At 33.9% G+C, this 22,494-nt stretch overlaps 1 protein-coding gene and 1 long non-coding RNA gene across 2 annotated transcripts in view; both read left to right on the top strand.

The window, feature by feature from the left end:
- The first annotated feature begins 5,622 nt into the window (after window positions 1–5,622).
- LOC134717484 (uncharacterized) lies at window positions 5,623–9,667 on the top strand. The gene is made up of 3 exons (XR_010107337.1): window positions 5,623–5,705; window positions 8,341–8,364; window positions 9,578–9,667. It is a non-coding gene; the product is annotated as an uncharacterized LOC134717484 (long non-coding RNA).
- Window positions 9,668–14,462: 4,795 nt separating this feature from the next.
- LOC134718332 (uncharacterized) overlaps window positions 14,463–22,494 on the top strand; it is a 248,398-nt gene continuing 240,366 nt past the window's right edge. Inside the window, exons 1-4 of the mRNA XM_063580826.1 lie at window positions 14,463–14,495; window positions 16,645–16,743; window positions 17,373–17,471; window positions 18,243–18,344. Of these exons, the coding sequence (XP_063436896.1) occupies window positions 14,463–14,495; window positions 16,645–16,743; window positions 17,373–17,471; window positions 18,243–18,344 (333 nt within the window). The remainder of the gene's footprint in view (window positions 14,496–16,644; window positions 16,744–17,372; window positions 17,472–18,242; window positions 18,345–22,494) is intronic.

Here is a 22,494-nt window from a genome sequence, read left to right on the forward strand (position 1 = left end):
TTTTAGCTCATTTTAAAAATATTTTTTACATTTTTGAAACGGGTCAGCAACAGGACGATGGAAATATTTCCGGGTTTCCATATCTCTTCTTCTTCGCATTAAGACGAAATGTTCTGAACAAGTACAGAAGAAATGTTTAATTAATCATTTAACTAAGTGATTTTATTTTCTTCAAGGTAAAATTGTTTATGGAAACAAATTTGTAAGTTAAAAAGTGCATTTGAAAAGTGTAAGAGTTTTTAGACACCAGGCGGCGCTGATGTTTGTTACATTTTTGTTTAAGTTTTCTTTTTTAAAAAGCTTGCCTGAACCTTCATTTATAATGGGTATAGAATCAAAAGTGTGCATACAATATATAATCTTTGTATTTGAAAATTTAAAAAAAGTTAATAACTGATTATTAACATCAAGTTAGGTAGTCCAAATAATTATGACGTCTTAAAAGGCTAATAAATAAATTTGGTGTATTTACTGTCTTCTGATTGGTTAAAATAATTAGCTTTATTTTCAATGTTATCAATTTTTATGGCGACACGCCCACTCTAACGTTGTGTATTCATACGCAAACATCTGTGTACGTTGTAATTGGTATTAATATATATCTTCAGTGGCGGATCCAGAAACAAATTCGGGGGTGGTCCCAAATGAATATTGAATGGTATGAAAAAGGTTAAAAAATACCTTTGACATTATGGAAGATCATGAATTTGGACAACACCATGCGATGCACATATTCCTAGGTAAAGGAATTAAAAGAAATGTTAAACTGATTTTTATTTAAGACTCTTTACAATATCTTGCAATCTAAAATAGCACAACATACAACTGTCATCTGAATAAGGCAAGCTGTAAAAAAGGTTTAGCAAAAATGTTCCGAATCGGTAAAAATAGTTTTACGTAAAATTGTTCAAAATTTACTAATTTAACAAACTTAAGAGTTGTTTATCAGGTCATTCAACATCATGCTTCGCGGGGTTTCCTTGCAAAGTTATCTATAATTTGTTTTATGTTTAGTTCCAAACTGTAGTGCACATGCATCAACGCATGTCCGTTTCAACGCAATTGTCCCATATTTGTTCTCAGGTAGGTTTTTAGAAGTGATAACTCACTGTTGGATAGCTCACATTCGCAACTCGTCACCCCATGGTAGCTATGGTTTTTAGATAACAGAAATAATTGGAAAGTCGGTTCATTTTCATCAAATGTTGCGTTTAGTACAAATGCTGGTACCAACTTCAGTGCTTGAATTGCTGTTGATGTTTGGGGGAAAAGGGGGGGGGGGGGGGGGGCTCAAAGAGATAGATAAACAAATTTAATTTAATTCATTCATAATGATTGTTTTTTTTTTCAAAATGTACATAAATGAAATTTAAAACCGAGACTCCGTTAGTTGGAGAATGCAATTATATATGGAAATTTCACTTAAAAATACAAAAATAATTTGTATTTACCTTTCAAAATAAGAAGTCAACTTTCTTCATATTGACGAGCTGTTTTGACAATTTACATGTATACAGGTGAAACGCATTGATCCGTATTCTATCATTGTGACACCTCCAGGTATCTAGGTAATCCATAACCAATTAGTGCGATGAAAGGATTCATTTTAAGTGTTAATTAGCTAGTTATTGAAAAAATAGACACTTTAAAAAAAAATTGAGGTTCGTCATGGGGGTGGTCCGGTGTGCCGTGGGACCACCCCCTAGATCCGCCACTGATCTTTGAGCCTTATTTTTGATAGAAATTTATTTATAATGAATGGCTGTTATTTATTTTGAATTTATTGAACCATAAAATTAATTTTTGACTCTTCACATTTAACATAATCCGCTTCGCAGATTATTCAATGTGAAGAGTCAAAAATTAATTTTATGGTTCAATAAATTCAAAATAAATAACAGCCATTCATTAATTATAATTTTTTTCTTACGTCGAAGTAAGGCGTCAAAGGAAAAAAATATAATAGCCTTTTAAGATGTCATAATTATTTGGAATACAAGTTAGGTTCCTCATCCACAGGTATGAGACAATATTAATTAAAGTTGTTACATTATTATATACCACCAAAAATATACATGTAACTTAAACAAGTTATTTCAGAAAATAACAGACATACTGTTATTGGGGTAATTCTTATAGAGTTATCTCCTCCTGTCATGAATTGTGTTGAAATAACCCTTTATTTTACAGAGAAACAATGTATGTATGTAATAACGCCTTTCAGTCATCACAGTGGGTCTCATTGGGGTCTTACTAAGTTAGCGTGATGCAGGATTGGCCGATTTTTGGTAAACGTGACACAAGAAAGTAAAATTATTTTGCGTGAAAACGGGAAACAAAAGTCGAGCGGGACATATGAAATTACTAAAAAAAATAGCAGGGAATCCGGGAAAATCCTTATTGTATTAAGCATGATATAAAAATTTGTTGTGATGACTTATTCATGTTGTTTGTATGTGTGACATCCCGTTAGTCCGACAACCATTACTCCGACAGCCCATTACTCTGACAGCCCACTATTCCGACAGCCCATTATTCCGACAGCTCTTTATTCCGACAATGCATCTGTCTTAAGTTGTAAGTGTATTGGTAAATTTTCTCTAAAAAGACCAACTCCGTTCTCTATAATATTTGTGGTTGTCTGTTTTGATTCCGATTATTCTTCTCAGGTGGGATATTTGTCTCAGTATATTGGGGTTGGTACTTGTGCGAATTGCAACTGTTCAGTCCTTACCCTCGTCCCTCTTTCGTTTTACAGGTCTTGGTATTTTATCTGTCTTTATATTTCGGAGTTTGTGTGTCCAGTGTCATTCTGTCCTGTTCTAGGTTGTTGTTGGTTTTTTTTTGTTTTTTTTGTCTTAATCTTTCTCATTTTCACTAGATCTTTGGTTTCTCCCTTTTACGTATTAGGGGAGTGAGGTTTCATCACTATTTACTACATAAATAAATATATCAGAGTTGGATAACACTACCCGCCCTCTTTGGTCGCAACACCTTCTACCCCTTGTATCACTCATCTGAGTTTTATTTCAATTAATTTTGTCGCGGAAATTAGCGACTAATGTAGCGTCAGTCAAAATGAGAAAAACAAAGAGACAAGTACAAACCCAGGTCCTTAAAAATAAGATGACATATAGGACGAAATATGTGCTCCAAAAAGATGAGCAATTCCAGATTCTACCAAGACACAAACCATGCCAACCCGTGCGATTTTATGAATATCATGTTAGGGAATGTGAATCTACGAAATACAGAGCCAGTACACAGCACTTCCAATAACGATCGATCAGACAAAGTCTGAGAGATGACACTTAATATATGTGATGGGGTACCGATTTTATATCCCGTGCTTATTTTAAAATCTAGAAAAACATGCCTCTTTTATAATGGTTGGGGGAGAGGCAGGACTGATGAATTACAACAAAACTACTTACGAAAAACAAATATGACAGACATGAACCAACGACAACTACTAAACTACCAGCTACTGACTTGGGACAGGCACATTACAAATGTGGCGAGCGGGGTTAGAAATTAGTTGAAAAGGGCTTAACTCATCAGATTGATACAAAGCACACAAACTTTTAACACTTATATATATATATATATGTGTAGGACTCTGAAGTGCGATGGTACTCTAATGTGTGATGGTCACGCTAAAGTGCGATGGTCTTCGCTAAAGTACATTGGTGTATCACGCTAAAGTGCAATGGCTGTTTGTTTGCTAAAGTACGATGGTATATCACGCTAAAGTGCGATGGACTAAAAGTGTTGGATTTACGAGCTAAAAACGTCAAAGTACATGGATGTTAAAAAATTGTCTTTTGCAAAAGCTAGAATGCTAAGCTATAAATATGTAATAGGCTTTATAAATATCTGTGGCTTAAGTGATTGTTACTAAATTTTTAAGACCGACCACGTTTTTATGGCTATAAAGATAATTTAGGTAACAAAATACTGTATTTCATAGAATATTTTTTTTTTAACTATTCGGTCGTATCAAATATTTGGATCATTCATGTAGCGTACCATTCACACAGTCTATCAATTATTTGAACACCTCCCTTGCAGGCGCCATTGTAAATTACACATACAAAATTCGTTCATAGTCAGAATGTTTAAGATTTATTTGTATAAGCTTTTAATAAAATGCGAGAGAAAAGAGATGTCTAAGTTTTCTCCTTTTTCGTAGCGAGCACATGTATATGTTATATTTTCCTACAATGTACAAACTAGTGATGTAGCTGACAATTTGTAATTTATGCATGAGTTTGAAAACATGTATTTATTTTACAGACGTTACTTTTCCATAAAATTCACAAAATTTTAACGGGGACTGAGCACCCGTAAAAAAACCAACACATTTGATTGAGACGACAAAGCACGGTTAGGTTTGAATTAATTTAGTCATGGATATGACAGTTGTTAATGAAATATAACTTCCAGCATGTACATTTTTGATTTGTATAAACGACTGTTAACGTCATAATCCATCTACGTTTCTTACGACTATACTTAAGCATACCATCGTACTTTAGCGTATGAAGGAATCGCACTTTAGCGTTGACCATCGCACTTTAGCCTGACCATCGTACTTTAGCCTCCCCATCGCACTTTAGAGTCCTACATATATATATATATACCGGACTTGACAGCGTATTTACACATCCCTCACAACAGCAAAAACACATTGTACAGATCTGAGAGTATTCTCAGGTATTGACAGCTAGCTCAAAGCCTATAACAACTAATAAAAAATCATCTAAGACATGGTGTGACATTATTGTCCTGCATGTGTCTTTGTCAAATGATTTCCCTTCTCCTGGACTCTCTTTGTTTGTCTACCTTTCATTGGTTAGGGCAGGGTTGCCCACCTAATCCTTACAGTGGCGGGTTGGATTTGGCCATTTGACAATATCCAATACACAGAATAAACTCTGTCATGTCTGTATTGTATAAACTCTGTCATGTCTATACATGTACATGCTTAATTACAATGTATTTTAATTTATTGTAAGAAATAATGATCAGAGCATGTAATGAGGATCTGCGCAAGCTTCCCAGTAATTCCCAAGTTTCTCATATATAGTAAGTTACATGCCTTAAATAACTAAACCTTGTTATAACAGCTAAGTTTATCCCTTAAAAGCCTCGTCTCATTGATTTACCATGGTTAATGAAAAATGTATTAATTTGATTCAAAAATTAGTTATCATGGCTATGCATTTAGTTTCTGCGCACAGTTTCAAGAGTTCCCTAGAGGCCACTAAAAATTAAAATAGTTATGATTTATTTTACAAATAACAAACATATTTGCCTTTACTTTGCTGAACTAGTAATCATTATTGTTTAGCCTTTAGGGGCCAGATCAAGTGTGCCTCTGGGTGCGGAATTTTCTCGCTGTGTTGATGACCCATTATTCGCCTTTGGCTGTCTCTGCTCTCTGGTTGGGTTGTTGTCTCTTTGACACATTCCTTGTTTCCATTCTCTATTCTGTTTAATCTGTTTACATGTTTTAAATTTTAAAACTTTTTTTCAGATTCTGATTGACTGGTGGCAGAAGGGGTATGAATATAAAGTGGCATTAAGGCCTTGCAGACAGACTTTTCAATAACATGCTGAAGTTGCAATAACAGTTTGACGAAGACCCACATGTAATCCCATATTGATGGTTGTAGAACTCATACCAACAGATTTCACTTTGGGTATTTATTTGTATTGTAATAATTAAGGGACTTTACTTGAACACGTTTCTTTAAAATTACATAATCTTCAGTTTGCATGCTCAGATTGAAAAAGTATTGCTTACAAGCTTCACTGTTCGACTTTCTTTCTCGCCTTGTAAAAGTAGTTACACAGGTTTTTTTCCATTGTTATGCATTGTACCTGTGCAATAATATCACGATGTGAAACCGTGAAATTTCGTATGAAATGATTACTGTCAAGTATGAAGATTTTGTAATCTCTTTAAAACATATATAATGTCATTCCAAAAACATTTCTGCCTCGAAAAACACAAAAACTGGCACAGAAACACTTCTATATGTACTGGATGTGTAAACTTTTTATCAGGATCTGAACATCCTAATATTCAGTATGCTAAAAACAAGTGTTATTAAAGCTCGGACGGTAAATAGCTTAACATATTTTGTATAGTTTCATCACTCGATGCATAAAATTGAGAATGGAAATTGGAAATGTGTCAATGAGACAACAACCCGACTATAGAACAGACAACAGCAGAGTCCGTCATAGGTATTTTTATCATTCGGCTGCTGTCCTGTGCAATATCTCTGATTATATAAATCCTCTGGATCATAGTGGGAGCAATATAACCTATTAACATGATTAAGTTAGAAATACGACGATGATGTATGAGTGCCAATTGAGATATCTTTCCATTCAATACACAATCTAGTAAATTAAGCAATCATAGGTTCGTTGCTGAAAAGTAAGCTATAAAGTGACCAAAATTTATTTGTGTAAAATAACATAAAATAAACCGGCCTTATTTTATATACAAAAATAGAAATTTTTATATCCAATGCATAAAAGAAATATAGTAGGTTTTAGGTGTAACGGTGCAATTTTCACAAAACATATCAAATTTCCCACTTTGTCGAACATAAACATGGATAACATCATTAATGATTTTATTAAGATTAACAAATGTTCAAGTATGAGTCCTTTAAAAATTTAAAAATCTAATATCTCCATTTGAAAAAAAATCTTAGCAAAGACATAAACCATATGAAACAATAGTTGTTTTCCACTACCGTCAGAGTAAAGGGAACAGTTTGAAAGTGCCAAATAATGAAATATGTCAAAAATCAATACTTTTTTGTGAACACTGTGATGTATGTAAATACTTTATAATGGAAACCCGAACTTCTGAGGGATGTTTATATACAAAAATAAGGAGACGGGGTACGATTGCCAAATGGGACAACTATCCACTTAAGCACAAATAAAGTGGATGTAAGTAATGATAGGCAACTGTAACGCCTTCAACAATGAGAAAACCCCATATCGTATAGTCGGCTATTAATGGCCACGATTGATGATTATACGCTATTGTCTCTTAAAGACAAATATATAAACATTATGTCCTCGATTTAAATTACTTTTTAAACATAAAAGTAGGTGCAATATATATTTTTAAACTCAAAAAGTTTAGTGACCCCATCAGCGTGATCAGATCCTTGACAAACTCTTAGTCTTCGTCTTTTGTATGAACACAAAATTCATGGATCACACATTTCTCTTTAACTATGTATACGAAAGTTTCTGCACACATGAATATTAGCATCGGCTGTAATCGACGGCTAACTTTACATTTGTATGTTTATCTGATGTGTAATTGTGTTTTTCACTGTTGTTTCGTTGCTGTCTGGTGGACAAATACATGAATTCTGCATGTCATCATCAAACACGTGAATAGCTATATATCTGGTAAATCAAACACTTTGTCTTCGCATAGAAAGAACTCTTCATTAATCTGAGCATGGAACGAATACTTTATATCACAAACTATATGGATGTATTAATGTGGATACAAAAAATGAAAAACTAAGCGAAATTGTTAATCCCGCATTGCACGACAAAATGTGTTGTTTTTAAGTAAGTAGCACGTGTTCTTGTTTGATTGTAAACACGTAGTAGTCCATAATGCATTGTTGCTCATTTAGTGGATTGGTAAAAAAAACAGGTAACAATAAATTGTGTCACACGTAAATAAACAATAACACGTGCGAGAACATAAGTATGCTAATTCATGCATTTCCATATAAGGTAGTGTTCCTGACCTGAGTAATGATAACATCAAAATTTCTTTTTGACTTTTTTTTAAAGTCATGTGTGTTATGAAGGAAGATGTCACAGTTGTTATGTGATATTTTTTTTTCCCTGTGTGTGTTTTGATGTTTATTTTTTTACGTGATCCTGTTTGTGTTTCAGATTTGCAAATATCATTTTCATTATTAATTAAAAATGTACTTTCAATAAATTTTAGGGAGGAAGCTTGATGGTTTTTGGCATTCCCTCTTAATTAGAAAATAATCTAGATATTATAAATATTCAATCAGAATCCAAATTCAGAGCTGTTAAAAGCTTAAATGTTGTGTCGATACTTGTTCAACTATTCAGGGTTTGACCTACATTGTATGCAGGAAAATCCAGTTTGCTGTCACTTGACAGCCTCTTTTTATTATTGTTGAAGGCCGTACCGTTGCCTATAATTGCTTACATCCACTTCTTTTGAACTTAAGTGGATAGTTGTCTCATTGGTAATCATATCTCCTTATTTTTATAAATACACAATGATTTCATTTTCCTTTACAGGATATAATGGCAAGTTGGGATGAGGTAAGTTTTTCTTCTTAAAAGTTATTGTCATGTGACTTATGTCATGTGACCTATGTTGTCTATAAACTGTACATAAAGTTACAGGCGTGTAGTATTCTCAGTGTCAGTCAGTGTCATGTGACCTATGTTGTCTATAAACTGTACATAAAGTTACAGGCCTGTAGTATTCTCAGAGTCAATGTGGATCATGTGACTTATGTCATGTGACCTATGTTGTCTACAAACTCTACATAAAGTTACAGGCGTGTAGTATTCTCAGAGTCAGTCAGTGTCATGTGACCTACAAAATGTATGTCATGTGATCTATGTTGTCCACAAACTGTACATAAAGATACAGGCGTGCATTATTCTCAGAGTCAGTCAGTGTCATGTGACCTATATCATGTGACCAATGTTGTCTATAAACTTTACATAAAGATACAGGCGTGCAGTATTCTCAGAGTCAGTCAGTGTCATGTGACCTATGTCATGTGACTTATGTTGTCTATAAAATGTACATAAAGATACAGGTGTGTAATATTCTCAGAGTCAGTCAGTGTCATGTGACCTATGTCATGTGACCTATGTTGTCTATAATTTGTACATAAAGATACAGGCGTGCAGTATTCTCAGGGGGAGAACAGGAGAAATCAAAATGACTACAGTGAACAGAATTTCAATATACAAAATTCCAGGAGACCAAAAAAAAGAAACGTAAGATAGTGTAGGACATTCACAACTCTTTAAGTCGAAGAGAATCTGACAACGCCATGGAAAAAAATGAGAAACAATCAAAATTCAAGTCTACATTAGTCATTTCAGGGCCATTTATAGCTGACTATGCCATATGGGCTTTGATCATTGTTGAAGGCTGTACAGTGACCTATAGTTGTTATTTTCTGTGTCATTTTGTCTATTTTGTAGAATTGTCTCATTGGCAATCATACCACATTTTCTTTTTATATTCAAAACATTACATAGAAAACTAAAGACCGAGCAACACAAACCTCAACAAAAACTTAGGCTGATCTCAAAACTGATGCATAATACAATTGTCTACAGACTTTTCTTAAAAAAGAAATTATAGACAACAATTTCACTCCTTCTTGGTTATCACTGTATTTGGTATAAACTGTTGAAACTGAAAAAATGTAGCTTGTTAAATTCAATTATTACATTTATAATACATTTGTATGTTCTAGAGAAAAATGTAAAAGCTTTGTTTTGCTTACAGAAACTTCTTACAGCTGCAAAGGAGGGGAATATAAAAGAGGTAGAATTATGTGTAAAGAACAGAGCTAACTTGGAATGTAGAGATCGTTTAGTAAGTAAAGTAAAATGTTTTGCACATACAAAGTTATTTATTATATAGTACACACAATTTGAATCAGTCAAATGTTACTCCTGTTTATTTTCCGTGCCAGGTTGAATGTTAATTTTTAGTTATTGCAAATACCCTAGTCTCAAAATATTAAGAAACATCATTACGCAACCTGAATGTATATAGAACTCTTGTATTCAACAAAAACAGTGTGAAACATCATTACACACCACCAAAATATACAGCTCCTGTATTCAACACCAATACCCAAGTAAAAAAGTGAACAACCACATTAAGTACATGAAGTAGAAGAAGAATGCCATGGCCAGACAAAAAGACAAACAGCAGCCACAAACAAACATGAAATACTTCATACCACTCCATTTTGTATGTCAAAGGTTGCTGTTTGATACTTCCTTACTGTATACAACTGAAATATTGTGATTTACTTCATTACACTGATGAATACCACTCCAGTTTGTATGTCAAAGGGTTGCTGTTTGATACTTCCTTACTGTATACAACTACAATATTGTGATTTACTTCATTACACTGATGAATACCACTCCAGTTTGTATGTCAAAGGGTTGCTGTCTGATACTTTCTTACTGTATACAACTAAAATATTGTGATTTACTTCATTACACTGATGAATACCACTCCATTTTGTATGTCAAAGGGTTGCTGTCTGATACTTTCTTACTGTATACAACTGAAATATTGTGATTTACTTCATTACACTGATGAATACCACTCCAGTTTGTATGTCAAAGGGTTGCTGTCTGATACTTTCTTACTGTATACAACTAAAATATTGTGATTTACTTCATTACACTGATGAATACCACTCCATTTTGTATGTCAAAGGGTTGCTGTCTGATACTTTCTTACTGTATACAACTGAAATATTGTGATTTACTTCATTACACTGATGAATACCACTCCAGTTTGTATGTCAAAGGGTTGCTGTCTGATACTTTCTTACTGTATACAACTGAAATATTGTGATTTACTTCATTACACTGATGAATACCACTCCAGTTTGTATGTCAAAGAGTTGCTGTCTGATACTTTCTTACTGTATACAACTGAAATATTGTGATTTACTTCATTACACTGATGAATACCACTCCAGTTTGTATGTCAAAGGGTTGCTGTCTGATACTTTCTTACTGTATACAACTGAAATATTGTGATTTACTTCATTACACTGATGAATACCACTCCAGTTTGTATGTCAAAGGGTTGCTGTCTGATACTTCGTAACTGTATACAACTGAAATATTGTGATTTACTTCATTACACTGATGAATACCACTCCAGTTTGTATGTCAAAGGGTTGCTGTCTGATACTTTCTTACTGTATACAACTGAAATATTGTGATTTACTTCATTACACTGATGAATACCACTCCATTTTGTATGTCAAAGGGTTGCTGTCTGATACTTTCTTACTGTATACAACTGAAATATTGTGATTTACTTCATTACACTGATGAATACCACTCCAGTTTGTATGTCAAAGGGTTGCTGTCTGATACTTTCTTACTGTATACAACTGAAATATTGTGATTTACTTCATTACACTGATGAATACCACTCCAGTTTGTATGTCAAAGGGTTGCTGTCTGATACTTTCTTACTGTATACAACTAAAATATTGTGATTAACTTCATTACACTGATGAATACCACTCCAGTTTGTATGTCAAAGGGTTGCTGTCTGATACTTTCTTACTGTATACAACTGAAATATTGTGATTTACTTCATTACACTGATGAATACCACTCCAGTTTGTATGTCAAAGGGTTGCTGTCTGATACTTTCTTACTGTATACAACTGAAATATTGTGATTTACTTCATTACACTGATGAATACCACTCCAGTTTGTATGTCAAAGGGTTGCTGTCTGATACTTTCTTACTGTATACAACTGAAATATTGTGATTTACTTCATTACACTGATGAATACCACTCCAGTTTGTATGTCAAAGGGTTGCTGTCTGATACTTTCTTACTGTATACAACTGAAATATTGTGATTTACTTCATTACACTGATGAATACCACTCCAGTTTGTATGTCAAAGGGTTGCTGTCTGATACTTTCTTACTGTATACAACTGAAATATTGTGATTTACTTCATTACACTGATGAATACCACTCCAGTTTGTATGTCAAAGGGTTGCTGTCTGATACTTTCTTACTGTATACAACTGAAATATTGTGATTTACTTCATTACACTGATGAATACCACTCCAGTTTGTATGTCAAAGGGTTGCTGTCTGATACTTTCTTACTGTATACAACTGAAATATTGTGATTTACTTCATTACACTGATGAATACCACTCCAGTTTGTATGTCAAAGGGTTGCTGTCTGATACTTTCTTACTGTATACAACTGAAATATTGTGATTTACTTCATTACACTGATGAATACCACTCCAGTTTGTATGTCAAAGGGTTGCTGTCTGATACTTTCTTACTGTATACAACTGAAATATTGTGATTTACTTCATTACACTGATGAATACCACTCCAGTTTGTATGTCAAAGGGTTGCTGTCTGATACTTTCTTACTGTATACAACTGAAATATTGTGATTTACTTCATTACACTGATGAATACCACTCCAGTTTGTATGTCAAAGGGTTGCTGTCTGATACTTTCTTACTGTATACAACTGAAATATTGTGATTTACTTCATTACACTGATGAATACCACTCCAGTTTGTATGTCAAAGAGTTGCTGTCTGATACTTTCTTACTGTATACAACTGAAATATTGTGATTTACTTCATTACACTGATGAATACCACTCCAGTTTGTATGTCAAAGGGTTGCTGTCTGATACTTTCTTACTGTATACAACTGAAATATTGTGCAATGACACTCTTATAGTCAACACCAACATGTGCCATAGCAATGACACTCTAATAGTCAACACCAACATGCGACATAGCAATGACACTCTTATAGTCAACACCAACATGTGCCATAGCAATGACACTCTAATAGTCAACACCAACATGCGACATAGCAATGACACTCTTATAGTCAACACCAACATGTGACATAGCAATGACACTCTTATAGTCAACACCAACATGTGCCATAGCAATGACACTCTAATAGTCAACACCAACATGCGACATAGCAATGACACTCTTATAGTCAACACCAACATGTGCCATAGCAATGACACTCTAATAGTCAACACCAACATGCGACATAGCAATGACACTCTTATAGTCAACACCAACATGTGACATAGCAATGACACTCTTATACTCAACACCAACATGTGCCATAGCAATGACACTCTAATAGTCAACACCAACATGCGACATAGCAATGACACTCTTATAGTCAACACCAACATGTGACATAGCAATGACACTCTTATACTCAACACCAACATGTGCCATAGCAATGACACTCTAATAGTCAACACCAACATGTGACATAGCAATGACACTCTTATAGTCAACACCAACATGTGACATAGCAATGACATTCTGATACTCAACACCAACATGTGCCATAGCAATGACACTCTAATAGTCAACACCAACATGTGACATAGCAATGACACTCTTATAGTCAACACCAACATATGACATAGCAATGACACTATTTACATCAACACCAACCTGTGACATAGCAATGACACTCTAATAGTCAACACCAACATGTGACATAGCAATGACACTCTTATAGTCAACACCAACATGTGACATAGCAATGACATTCTGATACTCAACACCAACATGTGACATAGCAATGACACTCTTATAGTCAACACCAACATGTGACATAGCAATGACATTCTGATACTCAACACCAACATGTGCCATAGCAATGACACTCTAATAGTCAACACCAACATGTGACATAGCAATGACACTCTTATAGTCAACACCAACATATGACATAGCAATGACACTATTTACCTCAACACCAACATGTGACATAGCAATGACACTCTAATAGTCAACACCAACATGTGACATAGCAATGACACTCTTATAGTCAGCACCAACATGTGATATAGCAATGACATTCTGATACTCAACACTAACATGTGACATAGCAATAACACTCTTATAGTCAACACCAACATGTGACATAACAATGACACTCTTATACTCAACACCAACATGTGACATAGCAATGACACTCTTAGTCAACACCAATATGTCACTTAGCAATGACACTCTTATAGTCAACACTAACATATGACATAGCAATGACACTATTTACCTCAACACCAACATGTGACATAGCAATGACACTCTTTACCTCAACACCAACATGTGACATATCAATGACACTTTTTACCTCAACACCAACATGTGACATAGTAATGACATTCTTAAACTCAACACCAACATGTCACTTAGCAATGACATTCTTAAACTCAACACCAACATGTGACATAGCAATGACATTCTTATAGTCAACACCAGTATGTGACATAGCAATGACACTCTTATAGTCAACACCAACATGTGACACAGCAGTAACATTCTTACGCTCATCACCAACATGTGACATAGCAATGACACTCTTATACCCATCACCAACATGTGAGGTAGCAGTGACATTCTTATACTCAATACCAACATGTGACATAGCAGTGACCCTCTTATATTCAACACCAACATGTGACTTAGCAATGACACTCTTATACTCAACACCAACATGTGACATAGCAATGACACTCTTATACTCAACACCAACATGTGACACAGCAGTGACATTCTTACACTCATCACCAACATGTGACATAGCAATGACACTCTTATACCCATCACCAACATGTGAGGTAGCAGTGACATTCTTATACTCAATACCAACATGTGACATAGCAGTGACACTCTTTTATTCAACACCAACATGTTACATAGCAATGACATTCTTATACTCAACACCAACATGTGACATAGCAATGAGACTCTTTACCTCAACACCAACATGTGACATACCACTGACACCCTATACCTCAACACCAACATGTGATATAGCAATGACACTCTTATACTTAACACCAACATGTGGCACAGCAATGACACTCTTATAGTCAACACTAACATGTGACACAGCAATGACACTCTTATAGTCAACACCAACATGTGGCACAGCAATGACACTCTTATAGTCAACACTAACATGTGACATAACAATGACACTCTTATAGTCAACACCAACATGTGACATAGCAATGACACTCTTATAGTCAACACCAACATGTGACATAGCAATGACACTCTTATACTCAACACCAACATGTGACATAGCAATGCCATTATTACACTCATCACAAACAAGTGACAGATCACACTTATAGGCAATGCAAACTTGAAAAAAATAAACTATGCTTATTGCAGTTCTTTACTTATAGTCACCACACACATACACCATTGCTATATTACCCTTTTACTCACCACAAACATACACCATTGCTATATTACCCTTATACTCATCACAAACATACACCATTGCTATATTACCCTTATACTCACCACACACATACACCATTGCTATATTACCCTTATACTCACCACAAACATACACCATTGCTATATTACCCTTATACTCATCACAAACATACACCATTGCTATATTACTCTTATACTCACCACAAACATACACCATTGCTATATTACCCTTATACTCACCACAAACATACACCATTGCTATATTACTCTTATACTCACCACAAACATACACCATTGCTATATTACCCTTATACTCACCACCAACATACACCATTGCTATATTACCCTTATACTCACCACAAACATACACCATTGCTATATTACTCTTATACTCACCACAAACATACACCATTGCTATATTACCCTTATACTCACCACAAACATACACCATTGCTATATTACCCTTATACTCACCACAAACATACACCATTGCTATATTACCCTTATACTCATCACAAACATACACCATTGCTATATTACCCTTATACTCACCACAAACATACACCATTGCTATATTACCCTTATACTCACCACAAACATACACCATTGCTATATTACCCTTATACTCACCACAAACATACACCATTGCTATATTACTCTTATACTCACCACAAACATACACCATTGCTATATTACTCTTATACACAACAACTCATTTGATATGAAGCAGCTGGTAGACACCCAACATTTTACACGGATACCACTAAATATTTTCTAAGCTTTGATCATTATTTTGAATCGACACAAAATACTGTTAATCAGACAGGTTTAATGGACAACAAATATTTGTTAGAATTATATAAAGTGGGGTCCCATTTTATTCGTAACACAGAACTGAATCAGATTGTTATGGTTTTATTTTGTTTCCTGATGAAAAATTATTTTGTAAACATCTGATTTTAATGAGAAGTTGATGAGAACAAGTTGTGTTAACATCTTTAGTCAGATAATGTTAATTCTACAAATTCAATGTAAAACATCTTTTAAAAATAACAAATACTTGACAGAATTATATAAAGTGGGGTCTTAATTTTCTTGTCTCTTCATACTGAATCAGAAAATATTACTCGTTTTAATGTTTCTTGAAATTTTTTTTTTTTTTTTTTAACTTTGATCATTCTACGTAATCATTGTTAATCAGACAGATTTAATGGAGAACAAATATTTGTTAGAATTATATAAAGTGGGGTCTCACTTTAATTGTCTTGTCCAGCTGAGTCCATTGATATAAATATTGTATATGTTTCTAGAAAAAAGTTTTTTTTTAACCTGACAGTTCTGATGGAAGTTCTGACATCTCACAATAAAACATGTTGTTTATTTGTTGTTTATGTAGAATATAAATAAAAGTGTGACTGGTCAATTTATTCACTTTGACCACTGATTCATGTGATATATATTTTGTTTATATTTATTACACAACATTGTCCAGTTTATGACACAAGTTTTGATGTCCTTTATATGTTGATATTACAGATTGGAAGGACACCATTAATGTGGGCGGCTTGGGGAGGACACCTGGAGGTAGTGACTTTCCTAGTCAGTCACGGCAGTCAGTTAGAGGCAAGATCCAGGGTAATGATAGATATAATCACCTTACTCTGACCAAACATCACTTTATACAGATTCTACACAAAATCATGTTGTTAATCAGACAGGTTTAATGGACAACAAATATTTGTTAGAATTATATAAAGTGGGGTCTCATTTTATTCATAACACAGAACTGAATCAGATAGTTTAGGTTTTTTTTTGTTTCCTGACGAAAAATTATTTTGTAAACATCTGATTTTAATGAGAAGTTAAAGAGAACAAGTTGTGTTAACTTCTTTAGTCAGATAATGTTAATTCTACAGATTTAATGTAAAACATCTTTTAAAAATAACAAATACTCGACAGAATTATATAAAGTGGGGTCTTATTTTTCTTGTCTCTTCGTACTGAATCAGAAAATATTACTCGTTTTTATGTTTCTTAAAAAAAGTTGTTTTTTAACCTAACAGTTCTGATGGAAGTTCTGACATCTCACAATAAAACATGTTGTTTATTTGTTGTTTATGTAGAATATAAATAAAAGTGTGACTGGTCATTTTATTCAGTTTTGACCACTGATTCATGTGATATATATTTTGTTTATATTTATTACACAACATTGTCCAGTTTATGACACAAGTTTTGATGTCTGTTATATGTTGATATTACAGGCTGGATGGACACCATTAGTGTTGGCGGCTCTGTTAGGACGCCTGGAGGTATTGACTTACCTGGTCACTCACGGAAGTCAGTTAGAAGCTACATCAGAGGTAATGATAGATATAATCACCTTACTCTGACCAAACATCACTTTATACAGAATCTACACAAAATCATGTTGTTAATCAGACAAGTTTAATGGACAACAAATATTTGTTAGAATTATATAAAGTGGGGTCTCATTTTATTCGTAACACAGAACTGAATCAGATAGTTAAGGTTTTATTTTGTTTCTTGACAAAAAAAATATTTTGTAAACATCTGATTTTAATGAGAAGTTAAAGAGAACAAGTTGTGTAAACATCTTTAGTCAGATCTAATGTTAAACATCTTTTAAAAATAACAAATATTTGACAGAATTATATAAAGTGGGGTCTTATTTTTCTTGTCTCTTCGCACTGAATCAGAAAATATTACTCGTTTTAATGTTTCTTGAAAAAAAGTTTTTTTTTTCAACTTTGATCATTCTACTGAATCAACATAAAATCATGTTGTTTATCATACATGTTAAATGGTCAACAAATACTTGTTTGACTTATATAAAGTGAATGTTGCTATTATTTGACTTGTTACACTTATATAATTAAGAGTTTACTATTTTTTTACCTGTTTTGTTTCACTGAATCAGAAAATATACATTGAATTTATATAATTTATATATCTTAAAACTATTATCTACCATTTAATAGTTTATACACAAATATAATTGGATATTTTCTTACCCGATGTTATATTTCTTACATTTGATAAATTGTTTTGACTCCTCTCATGATTTTGTTATCACACACCATTAACATGTTTATATTTTTATCTTGTTATAGGATGGAGAAACAGCTTTACATTATGCTGCTAAGTATGGAGAGATTGATACAACAAAATTGTTGATAGATCAAGGATGCAGTCCTTGGATGAAAACAAAACAGGTAACATTCAGTTTTATTCTTATTAGATAGATAGATATTTTATTCTCTAAAAACTAAATACAAGTCAACTGAGGAAGTACAATTACAATATAAATACAAATACAATAGTTGAGGTTAAACAGCTGCAGATAAAATATAATAAAGTACAACTTTTAAGTTTATGATGAAATACCTGAGTGTATAATAAACAGGTTAAACTAAATATGAAGAAATCAGTCTGTGCGTAACTTTTACATGGAGGGACAAACCTTTTTGTTATTACACTTAATGAATGAACACAGTTTTCTTAAGGAGGCTCACGGGTATAAGATTTTCAGAAAAAAATTAATAATTTTTCATTACAAATTTCATTTATTACCTTAAGTAGTTATTACTTTATCATTATGGTACAAGAATCATTCCAAAAAATCAATTCTTGTTGGCCTCAGGTGACTTTTAAAATGTAGATCTCATTGAAAAAGCTCCAAATTATCTTCCTTTGGTGCAAAAATGCCATTTTTAATCGGATTTTTGTGACAAAAATGTCGGTTATTGATTTGGGGATGTACGGCGGTCGGGCAGTCAGGCGGGCGGGAGGGCGGTAATCAAATGTTGTCCGTGCATTAACTCATGAACCGTTCAACCAAAGCTTTTAAAATTTTAATATGTTGTTACTGACAACTAAATGAAGGTCAAGTTCAATAATGACGATTTTGACTTTTACCGTTCAGGAGTTATGGTTCTTGAAAGATAAAAAATGGAGTTTCCAGTCATGTCAGTGCATTTACGCATGAACTGTTCTTCCAAAGCTTCCCAAATTTTAATATGTTGTTACTGATGACAAAATGGAAGTCAAGTTCAATTATGACAATTTTGACTTTTACCGTTCAGGAGTTATGGTTCTTGAAAGATTGAAAAATGGTGTTTCCAGTCGTGTCCGTGCATTTTCTCATGAACCATTCAACCAAAGCTTTTGAAATTGTTATATGTTGTTACTGATGACAAAATAGAGGTCGAGTTCAATTATGACGATTTTGACTTTTACCGTTCAGGAGTTATGGTTCTTGAAAGATTGAAAAATGGTGTTTCCAGTCGTGTCCGTGCATTTTCTCATGAACCATTCAACCAAAGCTTTTGAAATTTTTATATCTTGTTTAAACTGATGACAAAATATAGGTCAAGTTCAATAATGATGATTTTGACTTTTACCGTTCAGGAGTAATGGTTCTTGTGATATTGCCAGGACACAAATAAATGTTAATAAATCCGGTTTGCTGTCGTTGCGACAGCCTCTTGTTTGGCATTAAAATAGAAATATTTTAAATTTACTCATTGGTGACCTATATTTTTAGCTTATACCATCACTTGGCGTCCGTCGTCTGTCGTCCGTCGTCTGTCGTCATAAACTATTTCAAGAATCTTCTCCTCTGAAACTACTGGGCCAAATACTTCCAAACTTTAATTGAATGTTCCTTAGGGTATCTAGTTTGTAAATTGTATCCGAAGTTATGCTCTATCAACAAACATGGTCGCCATTGCTAAAAATAGAACATAGGGGTCAAATGCAGTTTTTGGCTTATTACTCAAAAACCAAAGCATTTAGAGCAAATCTGACATGAGGTTATGTTGTTAATCAGGTCAAGATCTATCTGCCCTGAAATTTTCAGATGAATCAGACAACCTGTTGTTGGGTTGCTGCCCCTGAATTGGTAATTTTAAGGAAATTTTGCTGTTTTTTGTTATTATCTTGAATATTATTATAGATAGAGATAAACTGTAAACAGGAATAATGTTCAGCAAAGTAAGATTTACAAATAAGTCAACATGACGGAAATGGTCAGTTGATCCCTTTAGGAGTTATTGCCCTTTATAGTCAATTTTTAACCATTTTTCGTAAATCTTAGTAATCTTTTACAAAAATCTTCTCCTCTGAAACTACTGGGCCAAATACTTCCAAACTTTAACTGAATGTTCCTCAGGGTATCTTGTTTGTAAATTGTATCCTAAATTGTGATCTATCAACAAACATGGTTGCCATTGCTAAAAATAGAACATAGGGGTCAAATGCAGTTTTTGGCTTATAACTCAAAAACCAAAGCATTTACAGCAAATCTGACATTGGGTAACATTGTTTATCAGGTCAAGATCTATCTGCCCTGAAATTTTCAGATGAATCAGACAACCTGTTGTTGGGTTGCTGCCCCTGAATTGATAGTTTTAAGGAAATTTTGCTGTTTTTGTTTATTATCTTGAATATAATTATAGATAGAAATAAACTGTAAACAGCAATAATATTCAGCAAAGTAAGATCTTCAATTAAGTCAATTTGACCAAAATTGTCAATTGACCCCTTAAGCATGTTAAGGAGTTATTGCCCTTTAAAGACTTTTTTCACAATTTGTTCATCATGTTGACTTACTTTAAAAAATCGCCTCCTTTGAAACTGCTGTATCAATTTCAGCCAAACTTAGGCTAAATGAGTTTCAGAGTATCTAGTATAAATTTTATATTTTATTTCCTTGTATGTCAAGAAACATAGCTCCTATGGCTAAAATAGAACATAGGAGAAAATGATTATTTTTTTTGGCTTTTGAAGAAAATAGGACGATCCAAAAAACATTTAAATAAGTTGAAAGCCAAAATAATCATTGATGAGAGATTTAACCAAAAGAATAAAGATGAGCGATTCAGGCTCTTGAGAGCCTCTTGTTTATTGTTGTTTTCGAAAAAGCTGTACATAAACTAAATAACTGTAAAATTTAAGCGATTTCTGTAATTTAGTTCTTTTTTTATTTCGATATTACAACTATTTCCCCTTTTAGGTCAACAGAAAAAAGGACATTAACTAAAATGTATATTTCTTTCGAAGGCAGATTGTGAGCGTAAACGAACGGTGACCCCATTTTTTTTTAAATTAAAAAAATGATTTAGACCCGCAAGCCCCCTTAAAACTGATTATTTTTTGTCCAGCCTGCGACTTTAATCTCAGAAAGCTCGGCATAGGCATAGTGATCAAGCAGTGGCGGAGGCGTTAGCTTACTTCTTAAAAGCTTTATATTTTAGAAGGAGGAAGACCTTGATGCTTAATACTTTGTATATGGATGCCTCATGTTACGAAGTTTCCGCCAGTCACATGTCCAATGTCCTTGACCTCAGATTCATGGTTCAGTGACTACTTGAAAAAAAAAAATGTTTGTAATGTTAAATTATCTTTTATAAGTAAAAGTATAACTATATTTGGTATGTGCGTACCTTGCAAGGTCCTCATGCCTGTCAGACAGTTTTCACTTGACCTCAACCTACCAACACACCTAACACCAATCCTACATTACTGACACAACTACCATCTCATCATACTCTACCAACACACCCTACACCAATCCTACACTACTGATACAACTACCATCTCATTATACATCACCAACACACTTAACACCAATCCTACATTACTGACACTACAGCCATCTCATCATACTCTACCAACACACCCTACACCAATCCTACACTACTGATACAACAACCATCTCATCATACATCACCAACACACTTAACACCAATCCTACATTACTGACACAACTACCATCTCATCATACTCCACCAAAACACCTAACACCAATCCTACACTACTGATACAACTGCCATCTCATCATACTCCGCCAACACACCTAACACCAATCCTACATTACTGACACCACTACCATCTCATCATACTCCACCAACACAACAAACACCAATCTTACACTACTGACACAACAACCATCTCATGATAATCTACCAACACACCCTACATCAATCATATATTACTGACACAACTATCATCTCATCATACTCCACCAACACACCTAACACATCATACATTATTGACACAACTACCATCTCATCATACTCATGATACTCTACCAACTCACCTAACACCAATCCTACATTACTGACACAACTCCCATCTCATCATACTCTGCCAACACACCTTACACTAATCCTACACTACTGACACAACTACCATCTCATCACACTCCACCAACACACCTAACACCAATCTTACACTACTGACACAACTACCATCTCATCACACTCCACCAACACACCTAACACCAATCCTACATTACTGACACAACTACCATCTCATCACACTCCACCAACACACCTAACACCAATCTTACATTACTGACAC

Source organism: Mytilus trossulus, chromosome 5 (genome assembly GCF_036588685.1).
Source record: "Mytilus trossulus isolate FHL-02 chromosome 5, PNRI_Mtr1.1.1.hap1, whole genome shotgun sequence".
Classification (NCBI taxonomy): domain Eukaryota; kingdom Metazoa; phylum Mollusca; class Bivalvia; order Mytilida; family Mytilidae; genus Mytilus; species Mytilus trossulus.